General features: G+C 55.1%; 2 protein-coding genes across 4 annotated transcripts; both read right to left on the bottom strand.

Annotated features, from left to right (window-relative positions):
- Positions 1-1590: 1590 nt before the first annotated feature.
- Positions 1591-6265, bottom strand: FCN3 (ficolin 3). 3 transcript variants are annotated; one of them, XM_008060340.1, is made up of 8 exons: positions 6148-6265; positions 5776-5871; positions 5423-5467; positions 5152-5184; positions 4812-4939; positions 2966-3095; positions 2724-2858; positions 1591-1961 (listed from the first exon to the last, which is right to left on the bottom strand). In XM_008060340.1, the coding sequence occupies exons 1-8, from the start codon at positions 6236-6238 to the stop codon at positions 1720-1722; spliced, it is 900 nt and encodes a 299-aa protein (XP_008058531.1). In that variant the 5' UTR covers positions 6239-6265; the 3' UTR covers positions 1591-1719. The 3 variants fall into 3 exon arrangements, with proteins under 3 accessions (XP_008058531.1, XP_021569194.1, XP_008058532.1); XM_008060341.1 differs by having other exon boundaries at positions 1593-1680; XM_021713519.1 differs by lacking the exon at positions 5152-5184.
- A 4119-nt stretch (positions 6266-10384) lies between these two features.
- On the bottom strand, positions 10385-13887 carry CD164L2 (CD164 molecule like 2). The gene is made up of 5 exons (XM_008060339.1): positions 13800-13887; positions 13157-13324; positions 12983-13054; positions 12117-12161; positions 10385-10533 (listed from the first exon to the last, which is right to left on the bottom strand). The coding sequence occupies exons 1-5, from the start codon at positions 13885-13887 to the stop codon at positions 10385-10387; spliced, it is 522 nt and encodes a 173-aa protein (XP_008058530.1).
- Positions 13888-15210: the final 1323 nt, after the last annotated feature.

Here is a 15210-nt window from a genome sequence, read left to right as displayed (position 1 = left end):
TCTCGGGGTCGGGAATCCGGTCGGATCGGAGACTCTCCTGCCGGATCTAGAGATCCGGAATCCGGCCGGACGTCCCGTTCCGGGAATCTAACGTCCAGGGAGAAATCCGAGCTCGAACTTGCACGGTCCTGAGAATCTGAAATCGGGGGTGGGGTCCCAGGAATCTGAGTCACATGGGAGACCCCGGGAGCTGGGACGGCGGTGTTCGCCACCCGGACTCAGGGGAGAGCCCGCCAACGCTCTTTCCTGCCTTCACAAGTAGGCTGGGCCCAGCCCTTTCCCGGCCGACTGGGAAAGCTCCACCCTCGGCCCTGGGGCAGCGCCGCTCCCTAGCGGCTCGGGACTTGGCCTCTCCCCTCCCTCCTCTCCCGCCAGAACTTCTGAGACTGGCCGCTTCCGGAACAGCTTGTGTCCCTGTGCTCGCCAGCCACTGGGGACTGCTCACAGCAGGCGCTCATAAAGTGTACCCAGGCCGGGGCTAGGGAAGAGGCACAATCTGCAGGGACCTGTTGAACAAATGGCTCTCCAGAAACACCGTGGTGTGCTGAACTCGATGACACATGTGCAGGCTGGGACGGATTGGAATGGGGGAAGCTGCACCCCAGGCCGACCTGTCCAAAAGCCTTCAGCCCTGGAGTGGGATTTGGCATCTGAGTCAGTCTTTGCCCTCTTGCCAGGGTGCTGCCTTCGCCAGAGTCTAACCTGCTGTGTTGTCCTGCTGACCTTTGAGTGTACCCAGCACATGACTATGGGACCTGAGAAACCTTTCCCACTGTGAACATTTCTCTACCCACCCTTTGAAGGAGAACCCCTAGAAGCCTCAACACTTTGGGTTACTAACCTCGAGTCCCCAAGAATTCCTAACTTTTTGTGTGAATTAGTGACTGAGGCAGCGACCTGGTGTAAACTTCAGTGGACCCTGAAATCAGGAGCTGGGGACTTAGAGAGGCTATGTAACTTGTCCAAGATCACTCAGCGCATGACAGAGCAGGATGCAAATCCAGAACTGCTTGTCACTCTTAAGTATTTCTGCCACCTACTAGAATGTGACTTTGGGCAAATAAACTGCTCAATAAATGCTAGCTCAGTGTTCGCTGTTTCACTGCCCTGTGGCCTTGTGGAAGAAAAATGTGCCTTCCTGCACACCATGAGGGAATGCATGAAAAAAGAAAAAGAAAAATGTGCCTTCCTTGGTTTGACCCTGGATTCAAACCAGTCCCCAATGGGAGAGGCAAGAAGTAGTAGAGGGTGAGAACTGGACCTAGACCGACAACAGAGGCTGGAGTGGAAAACAGACACGTTACAAGGGACAGGCATGAGCAACAGAGAAGATGAGAAAAGTGTGCAGTTCCTGTCCCCAAAACCATCTGCTTGCAGGACCCAGGGGTACAAGGAGAATTGTCAGTGGATGCTCCTCCAGTCCTGGCCTTGTCTTGCACACCTCCAGAGACAGAAGCCTCACTACCTTAAGAAGCTGTCCCTTCCATCTTCCTGACTGGAAGAAAGTTCTTCCTCAAATGGAGATGAAACTTGTGTCCCTGCTCGGCCCTCTAGGGTTTTTCTAGTAACTGAAAGAACTCTAAAAGCCAGGAAAGGGTTAAAATGATTTTATTTTTAAATGTGGACAGGGAAGCAGAGGCAGTTGTGGGTGCAGAGGGGAGGCAACAGAGGGTCCGGAAGCTGTACAGGAGAGATAAGGGTAGTGGCTGCTAGGGTGCCCTAGTGAAGCATCATCCGAACCCTGCGATAAGGGTGGCCCACACCGCGGCCTGAGGCCCAGTCGATGCCATACTTGTGGGCGGCAGCTTCAGACACTTTATAGCGCCCATTGAGATTGGATTGGTAGCAGGCTGCATACCACCAGGCACCATGGACAATCACTGCACAGTTGTGGCCACCCGAATCGTGGTCAGCATCATAGGTGGTAAAGGGCCTCCCACTGTGGAAGGTAAGGGAGTCCCCTGGCAGGGAGGGGAGGGAAGGCACGTTGGCACCCAGCACCTTGCCTAGCACCTTTGGAGATATTACAGGAGTCACAAAGCCACTATGAGGTGAATTTGATCAGGCCCCGTGAGAGAACAGCAATGCCAAGGGGCCAGGTTGTTTGCCCAAGGTCACTCATCTAGTCACAGCACAGTGGGACTTGAATTCAGTATTGTCTGGCTCCAGAGCCACCAGCTCTTCCCCTTGCCTCCCCCTTCCAGCATCCCCAGCGTCCCGCTAGCTCCCTTGTCTCCTCTCACCTCCCATCAGCAGGCTGAGCAACTCTGCCAAGGAGAGCTAGGAGGAACCTCTTGGATGCCTGGGCATGAAGGAGGGTCCCCTGAGACACTGCCTCAAAACCACTTCCCTCTTTGAAATCTGTCCCCAACAGTCACTGTTTCTCTGAAAGAAGCCTTCCTTGGTTCCTCTTCCGAAGCAGAGAATGCTAACACTCAACAGAGTCTCAGACAGCACCCACAACCTCCTCCCTGCCTCCTTATCCATTTTCTAGAGGAGAAAACTGAAGCTCTGACAGAGAAGAGACAATGTCATGTAGTTAATATGGCAGAGTTGGACTCAAACTCAGATCTCTTTACCTCCAGAGACCAAATTCTTCTCTCTCGTACTATCCTGTCTCATGATGGCCATTTCTCAGATGACGAAACTGAGGCCCACAAAGGGGAAGAATCCAGCCTCCTTCCCCGTTTCCTTCCTCCAGGCCTCACCTTAGGTGCACTCACCTGCAGTGCCCTCCAAGAACTTGCCCAGCACTAGCGGATAGTGGTCAGCCTCCCCAAGAAGGCGAAAGGTTGCATAGTGGGCAAAGGTACGGTTGCCATTAAAGTCTTCCAGCTCTACCCGCAGCTCCCAGGTACCTGGAAGGAAGAGGAGGCAGGGATGGAGGAACCCCCAGATCCCAGGGTGGGATTCAGGATGGCAGACAATACCTCTCAGGCCCCTCAGTTTCCTGCTGGGAACTCACCCTGGAGAGTAAGCTGGTGCAAATTCTCGTTCCCCAGCCAGAATTCAGACTCCTGGCTCCCAAAACCTGCTTTGTAGGAGGACCAAGAGCGGAAGAAATCCACAGAACCATCCTGGCGCCTCTGGAACACCTAGGGAGGAGAAGCCGGCATACCAACTGTTACTTCAGGCTGAATGGGCTGCAGGAAGCAAGGAGAAGTGGCAGCTGAGGGTACGTGAACTGTGGGGAGGTGGGTGGACACTCCCGTCTTTGGATGGGAAGCTTGGGGGTAAAATGTGATTCTTCGAGGGAGCTTTGCCTGTGAATATATTGATGAACTCTACATTCCCTTATTAACATTTACTGACACTCAACTTCATGCCACAGCCTTGTAAGCCCCAGGAAAGACTGAAAGGGCAGAAACACTGTCCCTGTCCTCAGAAGATGGTCAGTCCTACCGGGAATCAGACTCAAAATAACCTGCTTTAATTTACTGTGTTAAGAACCAAGATATTTAAAGCGGAGAGGTCACCTCTATAGGCCCAAGCTGGACCCCTGGCCTTACCCTGATGCCCCTCCCTCCTGGGCAGAGAAGGGGTTCCCCCACCCTCTGTAGAGTTTCCTTCCAAATGTCTTTCAACTTGAGTACATCTCTTCCATAGCTCTCCTGGCCACTGTCTTCTCTGCCTGGCTCCCTGTGGTATCCCTAAATGCCACCCCTGCCTCCACGTTTGTCCCCCAATGCAACACATCACAGTGCAGCCAGAGTCATCTTTTTTTTTTTTCAACTTGGAGTCTCACTCTGTCGCTCAGGCTAGAGTGCAATGGCACACTCACAGGCACCGCAACCTCGACCTGCTGGGCTCAGGTCATCCTTCCACCTCAGCCTTCCAAGTAACTGGAATTACAGGCACGTGTCACCATGCCTGGCTGATTTTTTGACTTATTGTAGAGACGGGATCTCACCAAGTTGCCCAGAGCCCATGGGCTCAGGCAATCCTCTCACCTCAGCCTCCCAAAGTGCTGGGATTATAGGTGTGAGCCACCATGCCCAGCTCTGAGTCATCTTTCTAAAACAGAAATCTGACCTGGTCCCTCCCCTGCGTAAAACTTCCATGGCTCCCCATTGCCCTGACACTCCTCAGGTGGTCATTTGGTGCCCTCCATGAGCTGGCCTTGGTAGAGGTTCTCAATCCACGCTTGACCCATGCCAGCAGACCTCAGCCAACCACTCGTACCTGCTCTCAACCAACTCACAGGGTCCCGGCAAACCCTCTCGTACCCTCCTCCCTCCCTGAGTTTATCTTTACCTCTACCTGGAGCGCCCTTGGACACTTCATTTGTCTAGAGAACTTCTTTTTTTTTTTTTTGAGTTAGAGTCTCACTCTGTCGCTCAGACTGAAGTGCAGTGGCCGCTCCCAGCCACTGCAGCCTCCACCTGCTGGGCTCCATTGATCCGTCTGCCTCAGCCTTCCAAGTAGCTGGAACTACAGGTGCGTGCTACCATGCCCGGCTAATTTTTTGATTTATTGTAGAGATGAGGGCTCGCCAAGTTGGCCAGGTGGGTCTCGAACCCACGGGTTCAAGCAATCCACTCTCCTCGGCCTCCCAAAGCGTGGGATTACAGGCTGAGCCACCGAGTCCGGCCTCTAGAGAACTTCTACATGGCCTTCAAGGTCCTTTCAAATGGCATCTCCTCCACGAAGGCTTCTCATACTTCTTGAGCCCCATGGAGCGCTCAGTAAACATTTTTCAGTGAATTACTCTAGGGATTGTCTTGCTCTGGTGGGCTTTGGCTCCCCCTAGGGGTCATGGGGGAGAAGTAACCCCTGGGCCTGGGCTACTGTCCCATTTCTCCGACACTCACCAGCCAGCCGCCCTGCATGGTGTCCATGTCACAAAAGACTGGGAGTGCCCTGCCCTCAGGTAGACATAGATGATACCAGCCGCTCAAGGTGGCTCCCTGGCTCAGCAGTTCCTGGCAGCTCTTGGGACCTGGGAAAGGGGAGATGAACTGAGGGGAACCGACCCCCAGCCCTGGGCACTGGAACGAGTGTGGGACCTCAGAAGTCCTCTCGGCTTCTTCAGGTCCCTGAAGGGGGTTTCTAGGGAGGGCTGTGGGGAGGAGCTTGGTTATGCCTGGGGGCCCACCAACACCCCAATACTGCCTGCTTCCAAGTTCCTGTCTCCTGTGAAGTCTGCCTCACCCTTCTGGCACCGGAGCAAGTTCGCTGGATCTCCTGCCCCAGAGAAGGACCGAATGTTGGTTTTGAGGTCTGAGCACACTCAAGGGCCACCTATGAGCCACCGGTGGAGTGGGTGCCCAGGCCCTTTTCCTAACCCTCCCACTCCTCCCAGCCTTCCATCCCCCTATGGGAGGGCAGCCATAGCCAATCACTGGGCAACAGCCAAGCAGAGACCTCCCAGCCAGGGACAGAAGCAAAGAAGGGAGGGGAGGCCCCAGCTCTACACACTCACCTGGCTCACCCTTGGGGCCCATCTTGCCCAGGGGTCCAGGTTGCCCTGAAATCCCAGAGGAGAGATGCTTGAGTCCCACCCCATGCCCAGGACCAAAAAGGAACAAAGGCTTTGGAGTCCAAATTCCAGTTTCACCCTTTACTAGGCAAACAACGTATCTTCTGTGAACCTCACTTTCCTCCTCAGAAAAACGGGGACACCACCACCTAGATGGCAGTTGATCTTAGGATGCTGGGCACCCAGCCTGGGCCTGTCACAGAGTAGATTCCTTACCCCTTGTCTTGACCCCTCAGCTCCATCTCCATTCTCCTCAGCTTACCCCAAAGCCCCACCAGCTCCCCAGCCTCTCTCACCTTGAGGACCTGAAGCCCCCTTCTCTCCAGGACTTCCTGGGGATCCAGGACAACTGGGCAGGAGGACAACTTTGCTGGCTTCCAGCTCCCTGGGTCCTGCAGGGAGACACAGGCCGGGTGAGCACAGGGTGGGACTATCTCTCCCAGACCCCTGTACAGTCCTTCCATCTCCCAGATTCTAGCTGTCAGGATGCTTGTCTCCTGAGCTAGCAAGGTTTTGCATTATTTACATCCCATTTGCATATATTTGCATGCAGAGCCCAGATGATCAAACTCCCACCCTGCTCCTTGGGGCGGGTGAGCTTGGTTGGGGGGAACACCCAGGGAGGCAACGAGGGATGCGTTGGTGGAGAGGGCACCCTAGGCACCTACCTGGGCAGCTGGGGTGTTCCTGGGTCCTCAGGCAGGCAGGTCCCCCAAGCAGGAAGAGCAGCAGGGAAAGGGGGGTCCACGGTAGGCCCATCTTGCTGGGCCACCAGAGGGAGGATGCCAGCTTATAAGGGGGCCAAGCTGGTGGGAGGACTTGAAGCAAGACTTCCTTCCATTGTCCCCCAGGACACCCCACCCAGGCTGGAGCCAGTTCTGGGGGTGGTATTTCCTCCCTCAGCCCCAGAGAGAAAGGGCATTGTCCCTGCCCTGTCCATTCAGGAGGGAGTCCAACTTCTGACCCTGGCTTCCAGGGCTCCCAGCCAGCCATCCAGACCTCTTTGTTCATACTCATCTCTATCGGTGAAGCTTTACCTGTCCATGAGGGGCCAGCCCTAAGGCCATCTCTGCTAGGAAGTCTTCCCTGGTCCTCTCCAACCCTATGAATAGTGATCACAGCTACCACTTATTGGGCACCCACTGCACTGCCATGTCACACTAAGTGTGGTTCATCACCCCCAGTCCTTAGATAGCCTCACTCTTTTTTTTTGAGTCGGAGCCTCACTCCATTGCCCAGGTTAAAGTGCCGTGGCATGCTCAGGGCCACCCCAACGTCGACCTGCTGGGCTCCGAGGATCCTTCCATCTCAGTCTTCCAAGTAGCCGGAACTACAGGTGTGTGGAACCATGCCCAGCTAATTTTTAAATTTATTGTAGAGATCTTGCCAAGATCTTGCCAAGATCTTGCCAAGTTGCCCAGGCTGGTCTCAAACCCGCAGGCTCAGGTAATCCACTCACCTCGGCCTCCCAAAATGGTGGGATTATAGGCTGAGCCATCGAGCCTGGCCTAGATGGCCTCACTCTTAGTCCTTACTATTGGCCCTGGGTTATGGGCCTGGTACAAAGCAGGTACTCAATAAATAGTAAATGAATGAATAAAAAAGGAGAAATCGAGGTCCAGAGATGGAACATGACTTCCACTCTCTCTGACACTTTCATGCCTAGAACCACAGAGCTTCCTTCCAAGCCCATGCCCACACCAGCAAGAAGCACCCTTAGGAAAGTAACTCTATGCCCAACTGCAAGTCCCCTGAGGCCTAGAAAAAGCTGCTAATATAGGTCAATGAAGTGGGCAGCCCATGCAGAGGCAGCCTAGAGGCTATAATGCCAGTAAGTCACAGCAGCTAGGGTCCAGATGTGAAGAATGAGGTCTGAGCTGGAGAGGGACCTGAGGTGATGGGGAGAGAGGGAGGGCTCATTCGTTCATTCATTCATTCACTCATTCAGCAAACCATTCCCAAGGGCTTCCTCTTTGCTAGGTCCAGTGCTTATGGGAAGGCTAAGGTACAAGGAAGTATCAGGGGAAGTGGAGGCTGGATTTGCCTGACAAGAGGGAGGGCCCGAGACAATGCAACTGCAGTTCTAGGAACTCTCTCACAGGTGTGACAAGATCTGTAAACAAGTCTGTTCATCTTGGTACTGTTTGTGCGAATCAATGTGGAAATGTCCCAGCCAGCCATTGAAAGGATCCAGGCAAATAAATCATAACCATCTGGACAAGTCATAGGGCAAATCTGATCTAAAACAAGAGGGGTAAAAGTGCAGAACAGTACACACAGCACAACCTCGCCTGTATCTTTTTTTTTTTTTTTTTTTAGGAGTCTCACTCTGTTGCGCAGACTGGAGTGCAGTGGCATGTTCACGGCCACTCCAGCCTCAACCTGCTGGGCTCAAGTCATTCTTCCACCTCAGCCTTCCAAGTAACTGGAAACACAGGCATGTGTCTCCATGCTCGACTAATTTTTTTGATTTATTATAGAGACGAGGTCTCATCAAGTTGCCCAGGCTGGTCTTGAACCCCTGGGCAGGCAATCTTCTCGCCTCAGCCTTCCAAAGTGCTGGGATTACAGGCGTGAGCCGCCACACTCGGCTGATTCTCACTCTTTATGTAAACTTCTGTACAATCCTTTTTTCCTTCACAGGCATTTACTACTTTGAAAGAAAAAGAAGGCACCCAATAAAGGAGGGTGAGGGAGGGAAATGGTGCTGGGGGAGAAGCCAGGGAAGGGTGATCCAGGCAGGAGGAATTGCACGTGCAAAGCCTTGGAGAAGAGAGAAGGCAGGCTGGGGAACAGGAAGTAGGTCCCCCAGGAGTGTGGGAAGGGGAGGCTGCTGCCTGAGAGGCTGGGAGCTTTGGCTAGGTGAGTGTGGGAGGGAGGAGGAGGTGGGCTGTGGTGGCCTTGCAGACAGTGTGATGTGTGGGCAAGTGGGCCTTCTGTGAGCCGAGGAGCAGCTGGAGCTACCTGTGGACCCTAGGGTCCTGCAGAGTCCCTGCACCTACAGGCAGACACCCCACAGGGTGGTGGAGCTGGGCAGGAAGAGGTGCAGCAGGCCCGACCACAGGTTGCACAGATGGAAAAGTAGATGTGGTGTCCTGAACGAAGTAAAGAGACCATGCACACCTACTCTCAACCTGAGATGGACACTGCTATCCCGAGGAAACAGAGGTCCAGAGCTGTTAAACAACCTACTTGCGTTCACCCAGAGCAGTCGGGTTGTCCGCCATTACTTTATTCCTTTCAACTTCTAGTTGTGGGATTAAAAGAGATAAAGACAGAAGACTCTCAGCTACCTGTCTGGCTCCCAGTCAGTAGGAGATGTTATCAGGAAGCCTTCTGTGCCCAGGAATAGGGTAGGGAAGCCTGAGTGAGAAAGGTCAGAAGTGGCTGCCTGGGAGTCCTGGGGTGCTCTCCACTTTGGCACCGGGACAGAGACCTAACTTTAGGGAGCTGAAATAGCCCAGAGATGGCTCTGGAATGAAGTTCTGCTCACTCTGGGGTAAGAAAAACCTGGATTTAAACCCCAGCCCTGCCCCGTCCTGCTGTGTGATCTGGAGCACTTACCTTTCTGAGTCTCCATACCCTCATTTATAAAGGGGCAGGGGGAGGGGGTTAAGCAGGTATCAAAGGTGAATTTTTTTTTTGGAATCAGGGTCTTACTGTGTTGGCCAGGCTGGAATGCAGTGGCAGGATCACTACTCACCATAGTCTCAAACTCCTGAGCTCAAGAAATCCTCCCATCTCAGCCTTCCACATAGCTGGGATTACAGGCATGTGCCACCATGCCTGGCTAGTTTGTTTGTTTTTGTAGAGACAAAGTCTCAGTATGTTGCCCAGGCTGGCCTCAAACTTCTGGACTCAAGCGATCCCTTCATCTCAGTCTCCCAAAGTGCTGGAATTACAGGTGTGAACCATTGTACTAGGCCACGAAAATATTTTAAAAGGTGACAGCAACAGTCCTAGATGGAATTCCCATTAAGGAGAGGACACTGGTTGTACCCTCACCCCATCCATCTCACACACAGCCCAAGACACAGGACATGAAGCACAATGCTGGAATTTCCTTTATTTGGGGGCAGTGCCCAGGCCAGTTGGTGGGAAGAGGCAGGCACAAAACCCAGGTGCCAGGCTGAGGAACCAGCAGGAATGACAGATGAGACATGAGGTGGCCAAGGGATGCTGTCAGCTGTAGGTACCAGGCCCAGAACAAGAGGCATGTCAGGCATCGAGAACTGAGCCTGCTTGGTGCCCACAGGGACCAATGGTGGCCGAAGTTTTTCCTACCCCCCAATGCCCACAAGGGGGCCAAGAGGGTAGCCTCTGCATTCTCCTTCCCCTGAGTGTGGGTGGAGTCCAGCCCAGAGGCGGTCAGATTCTGCAGAGGCCAGACAGAGAGGACACTCGGAGAGGTGGCCCTGCTTCAGCCTGCCCCAGAGAGCAGGCAGCGGCTAGAAAAGCAAACCCTTTAATGCAGGCTGCGGCGACCCGCCCCACAGCACACACAGCACACGGAGGCCAGGCACAGCTCCCCTTCCCAGAGGAAAACCAAACGAGACACACGGCCCGGCTCCTGCCTATGGCCACAGAACTGCGGGCCACAGGCTTGCCTGGGCTGTCACCTACTGGTTCTCCTCCCTGCTGGCAGCATGAGGGGACAAAGACATAGGTGGGCTCAGCTGGGCTCCCAGACACCTGGGTCAGGCTAAGTCCTGGTCCCAGCCAACGTCTGGCAGAGAGAGTCCCCCAACTGGAGGACAGAGAGTGTGGCTCACATGAGGTCACTGTGGGGGAATAATTGTCCTCAGGGCTGTCTCATGGAGTAGACAGCTTGCTGAGCACTGAAGGGGAGCTTCGGGGCAGGAGGGGTGAAGGAACTGAGCCAAGACTCTGCTGCTGGCCAGGTACTCACAGTGTCTGGTAGGTGCTGTCCTTGGCCTTGAGGAAGCGCAGCACGAAGAAGGCCACTGCCTGCAGGCTCAGCACCAGCACGACGCCCCCAATAAAGCTGGCGCCATCAAAGCCAGGGCTGTGAACTTCGGGAACTGGGGGGCTCCCTGAAGGGGTGAAGCAGGGCAGAGGTCATGACAGGCCATCACGGACCAAGATGGTAGTCCTACCCCTGTAGCCATCTCGGGCCACCCTGAGGCCCCAGTCCTCACTATGGGGTCCTTGAACACTGGGTTCAAAGTTCAGCCCAGTTCTTGCAGGCATTTGGGAAGGGCCTGGTGGGAGGGACAGTGGCCGGGGAGGGTGGGGTGCTTTTTGGCCCTGGCTCTGCTCCTGAGTTGCTCTGTGGCTTTATGTCACACACACCTTCTCTGCACCTCCTGGTTACACAGGCCCAGCACATGGTCTGGACCAGACAGTGACCGAGCTCTCTTCCAGCCTACCTGTCCCTCACTAGCCTAATAGGGTAAGGAAAGATCCAGAACTCGGGCATTCAGACCCCATACCCCGGAGTCCCTTTCAGACTTGGGCCTGAGGGTTCAGAGCCCAGATATAGATAGTGTGGTCTCTTTTCAAGACTCCTAATCCCTGACACTCCAGAGTCAGCCAACATCAGAGCCTGCGCTTAGAGAAGCAGCAGAGTAAGAAGTGCAGACCCCCCAGAGCCTCCGCCCTGCCAAGTGGGCGAGTAGAGACTGGACAGTGTGCATCAGAGGGAGGAACCAGGCTGAGGGCCAAGCTTGGCCCAAGTCACCTCACAGTTAGGACAGGGTCTCCTGATCCTTTCCTCTGTCCCTTAGAGGATCGAGCCTTAGGGCCACAGTTGCCAGGCTACATCTGGGTGGCTCCCAGCTGTGCCACATTACCCATCAACTCCCACCAGGGATTCGATTTCAGGCCCTGGGCCAGGTGCCCAAGGCAGGGCTGGTTGATGGGTGGAAGCTCGTTCTAGGGGGTTGACAGGGGCCCAGCTGTGAGCTGGGTCCACCTCACAGAGGGTATAAGGGGTATAAGAGGTCTGAGACAATGAAGGGCAAAGGTGGTCCCAGCTGTAGCTCAGGAAGCCCCACAGAGGGAGGCTGGGGGAAGAGGAGAAGAAGGGAGGAGCAAGCCACCCAAGGCCGATCTGGGGCTTGAGCCGAGGCAGCTGAGCCATCAATAATTCAGCCTCGGAGATCAGTTTCCGGCTTTAATTAACTAAGAACCTCTTCAGCCATCCCTGCCAAGTCTGGTGACCTCCAGGCCCTGAGGGACAGTGGGAACCAAGGGGCAGGGTTCTTGCCTCTGCCCTGCCAGGAACCCGCCGTGTGACCCTCTCTGGGCCTGGAGGTTACAGTAGGAAGTCACTAAGGATATTTCATTAGCAGCCTGAGCCACACACCCTCAGCTCCAAAGACACATCCTGAGGGGGCCACCCTGAGTTCCCAGAACTGGTGGATGGGGAGAAGGGATGGGAACTGCCACTTCTTGATCATCTTCAGTGAAGCTGACACTGAAGTGGGCACTACACAGCTCTCCATAAAATACACACAGCAAGTCTATGAAGTAGGTATTACCCAACCCATTTTACAGATGTGGATACAGGCTCAGAGGGAGAAGTTACAATGACGTACAGAGCACATCCGTGCCTGAGCCCAAATCCGTCTTTCTCTGTGTCCTCCCACTGCCCCATCCCCCAGGTAGTACCTACCTGTTGTGGTTGTCTTCGGTTCATAAGTGGGGTGGTGGTAGGGGGCTGAGGAGAGAGAGAACACATAACAAAACAGCCCTTCCACCTTCTGTCTCCCATCAAGACCCCAGCCCTGGCCCACAGGTGGATTTCCAATTCAGATCCAGCCCGACTCCACTTCAGATACCCAACATACTTGTATGCTTCAGTCACACAGTTCCCTCCACAAGATGTGCCCTCTCTCCATTTCTGACTTCAGGGCTCATTTCTGGTATCACTTCCTCCAGGAAGGCCCCCCCTTCAGTCCCTTATGAATTTCCAAAGCCCTTACTATGTCTTACAAGAAGACAAGTTACAAGAAGAGCTAATGCCCCCCGTCGACACGCCTGTGCCAATTTTCAGACGAGGAAACAGGCCAGAGAGGGGAAGAAATGTCTCAGTGAGCTAAAAGCAGAAATTGAAAGTGGGCCCAGGACTGGGCTCGGTGGCTCAGCCTGTAATTCCAGCACTTTGGGAGAATGAGGTGAGTGGATTGCCTGAGCTGGCAGGTTCGAGACCTGCCCAGGCAACTTGGTGAGCCCTCGTCTCTACAATAAATCAAAAAATTAGCCGGGCCTGGTAGCGTGCACCTGTAGTTCTGGTGACTTGGAAGGCTGAGGTGGAAGGATCACCCGAGGCCAGCAGGTCAACTGTACCCCAGTCTCGGGCGACCGAGTGAGACTCCAACTCAAAAAAAAAAAAAGAAAGAAAAGAACGTAGGCCCAGATATTGGTGGGCACAGTCCACTCCCCGAGAGGCAGTCTGGTTCCTTCCAGGGGACAGGATATGGCTGAGAAGACCTCAGTCCCCCCCTCCAACTTGGCTTGGGCCAGTGGGAGCCCCCTTACCAGGACACGACTCTGAGTGGTTGTAGACAGAACAACCTTCCTTGACCACCTCAGCTTGGGCCACACAGTGACCTGGTGGGAGAAGGGAGGGATGCGGAGAGGTGAGGGGAGAGCAGTCAAGGCTCTGGAGTTCAGAACTGGGATGCTCAGCTTGGGGAGGGCCCCACTCCATACCTGGCTCCTCTGGCCGACACTGCTCCCACACGCAGCCTGAGAGGTTGTGTGCTCTGTCCCCCTCCACACAACGTGTACAGAACTCCAGTTGTTGGCAGCTTCCTCGGACGGCTGACCAGATGTTCAGGCGGATCAGGGCTCCCCGCCCAAAGCCTCGAGCTCCTTTACCTGGGAGTGCGGTGGGAGTGGGAAGGGAGCAACTTCCTGAAGCTAAGCTGCAGCACCCACCCACCCCTGCCCTGCCACTAAGGTGGTTCTCACCCCTCTACACACATCTGGGTTCCCACATACATTCGGACCTAGGTCTTCAAGCCCCCACCACAAACTTGGAGCTTCAGAAGCACAGGGTGACACATATCTAGAACCTCCATCAGTTCACCCAGAGCCCCCTCTTTGCATACACCAGAGGTTCATCAGATATATTTGGAGCCGCCACCCCAGACTCACCTGAACCTCCCTAAGCCCCCACACCTGGAGTACAGGAATGCACACAGGGCTCCACACACAGAGAGCCCCCTCTCCCACCCCTGGAATCCTGCTCAGGTCTGGAAAGTCCTCTCCCCGCAGGCCTAGACTGCTTCTGGGTGAAGGGCATGCTCCCCCTGCCTGTCTGGGCCCCTAACCAGACCCTGCCGCGTATTACCAGCTACAACAAGCTGGGCACACAGGAGGAGGCAGCAGCAGCCGCCACACAGCGCAGCCCGCAAGGCGCGGGGTCCTGGCGCGGCCATGGGCTCAGGGGCGGGGGCTGGGGCGGCGGACAGCGGCTGTGACTCGCCCCTTCTCGACTGGGTTCGGCGGAGCTTGTGCGGAGCGAGGCCTGGGCAACAGGGGCGTGGCCAGATGGAGGCGTGGGCAGTGGGTGGGGTCACGAGGGCGGGGCTCGTTGGTATGGGGGCGGGGCCGTGAGAGGGCGGGATCAGATGTGGGGCGGGGCCAGTAGGCGCGGCTAGGTGGGGTCGGGATCGGTGGGCTGGGGCGGGGTTTAGACAAAAGAGGGCGGGGTCTGGGGCTAATTGCAGAAGTGGTTCCTCCAAGGGCGGCTTCATGAAAACGCTTAACACTTCGTGAAAAAGTAGAGACCGCGTGCAGTGGCTCACGCCCGTAGTTCCAGCACTTTGGGAGGCCGGGGGGGGAGGGGGAGGATTGCTTGAGCCCAGGAGTTTGAGATCAGGCTAGGCAACATAGCAAAACCTCTTCTCTACAAAAAAATGTTAGCTGGGCGTGGTGGTGTGTGCCTGTAGGGGAGGCTGAGGTCGAAGAACTGACTGAGTCCAAGAGGTCGAGGCTGCGGTGAGCCGGAATCGTGCCACTGCACTCTGGGCAACAGAATGAGACTCCAACTCAAAAAAAGGGAAAACTCTATGTAGCGACTTTTTATCCCTGCTTCACAGGTGAGAACACTGAGGCACAGAAACAGTTAGTGTCAAAATCTTGATTTGAAATGAGGTCACTTTCCTGCCTTCAGGGCTCAGCACAGGCCAGGCCTTGTTGGGTGTACCCTCCAACCAGGCCCGTGACTGCTGGGCCTGCCTTAGCTGGTCCCTCACTTCTGGCTGCCCAGTCACTGTGCTTTCTCTCCATCTCACCTCACCCCTTGCACCCTCCTCCCTTCTGCCCCTCAGCACACACGTCTGCCTTCAAAACACCACACCCTCTGGCCAAGTCATGGGTGGTGTCCTTACTAAGGCAGCCAGGCCTTTCCTTAGCCTTCCCCACAGCCCCCACTTCTGCCTTGGCACTGGCCTCTTTTGGTTCTTCTCCTCTCTCTGCAGCCACTTCTCAGGCTCCTTGGGGGTGCCTCCTCCTCCTCTTCCCCCTCTCCCTCCTCCTTCCTCCATCTGCTTATCCTCCTAATCCTCTCTTAGTCGATGGTGCCCAGTTTGGTCCTGAACCCTGTTCCAGACTCTACTGGGTATCTTGGCCATTCCTCTGCTATCAGTCCCCATTTAAAAGCCAATAGGAGCCGGGCTCGGTGGCACAGCCTGTAATCCCGTGCCTTTAGGAGGCTGAGGTGAGTGGATTGCCTGAGCCCGCGAGTTCGAGACCCGCCT

The sequence above is a fragment of the Carlito syrichta genome, unplaced genomic scaffold (assembly GCF_000164805.1).
Source record: "Carlito syrichta isolate Samal-C Ts95f unplaced genomic scaffold, Tarsius_syrichta-2.0.1 Scaffold304598, whole genome shotgun sequence".
Lineage (NCBI taxonomy): Eukaryota > Metazoa > Chordata > Mammalia > Primates > Tarsiidae > Carlito > Carlito syrichta.
Note: the sequence above shows the minus strand (reverse complement) of the source record. Positions and strands in the feature narration are given on the sequence as shown.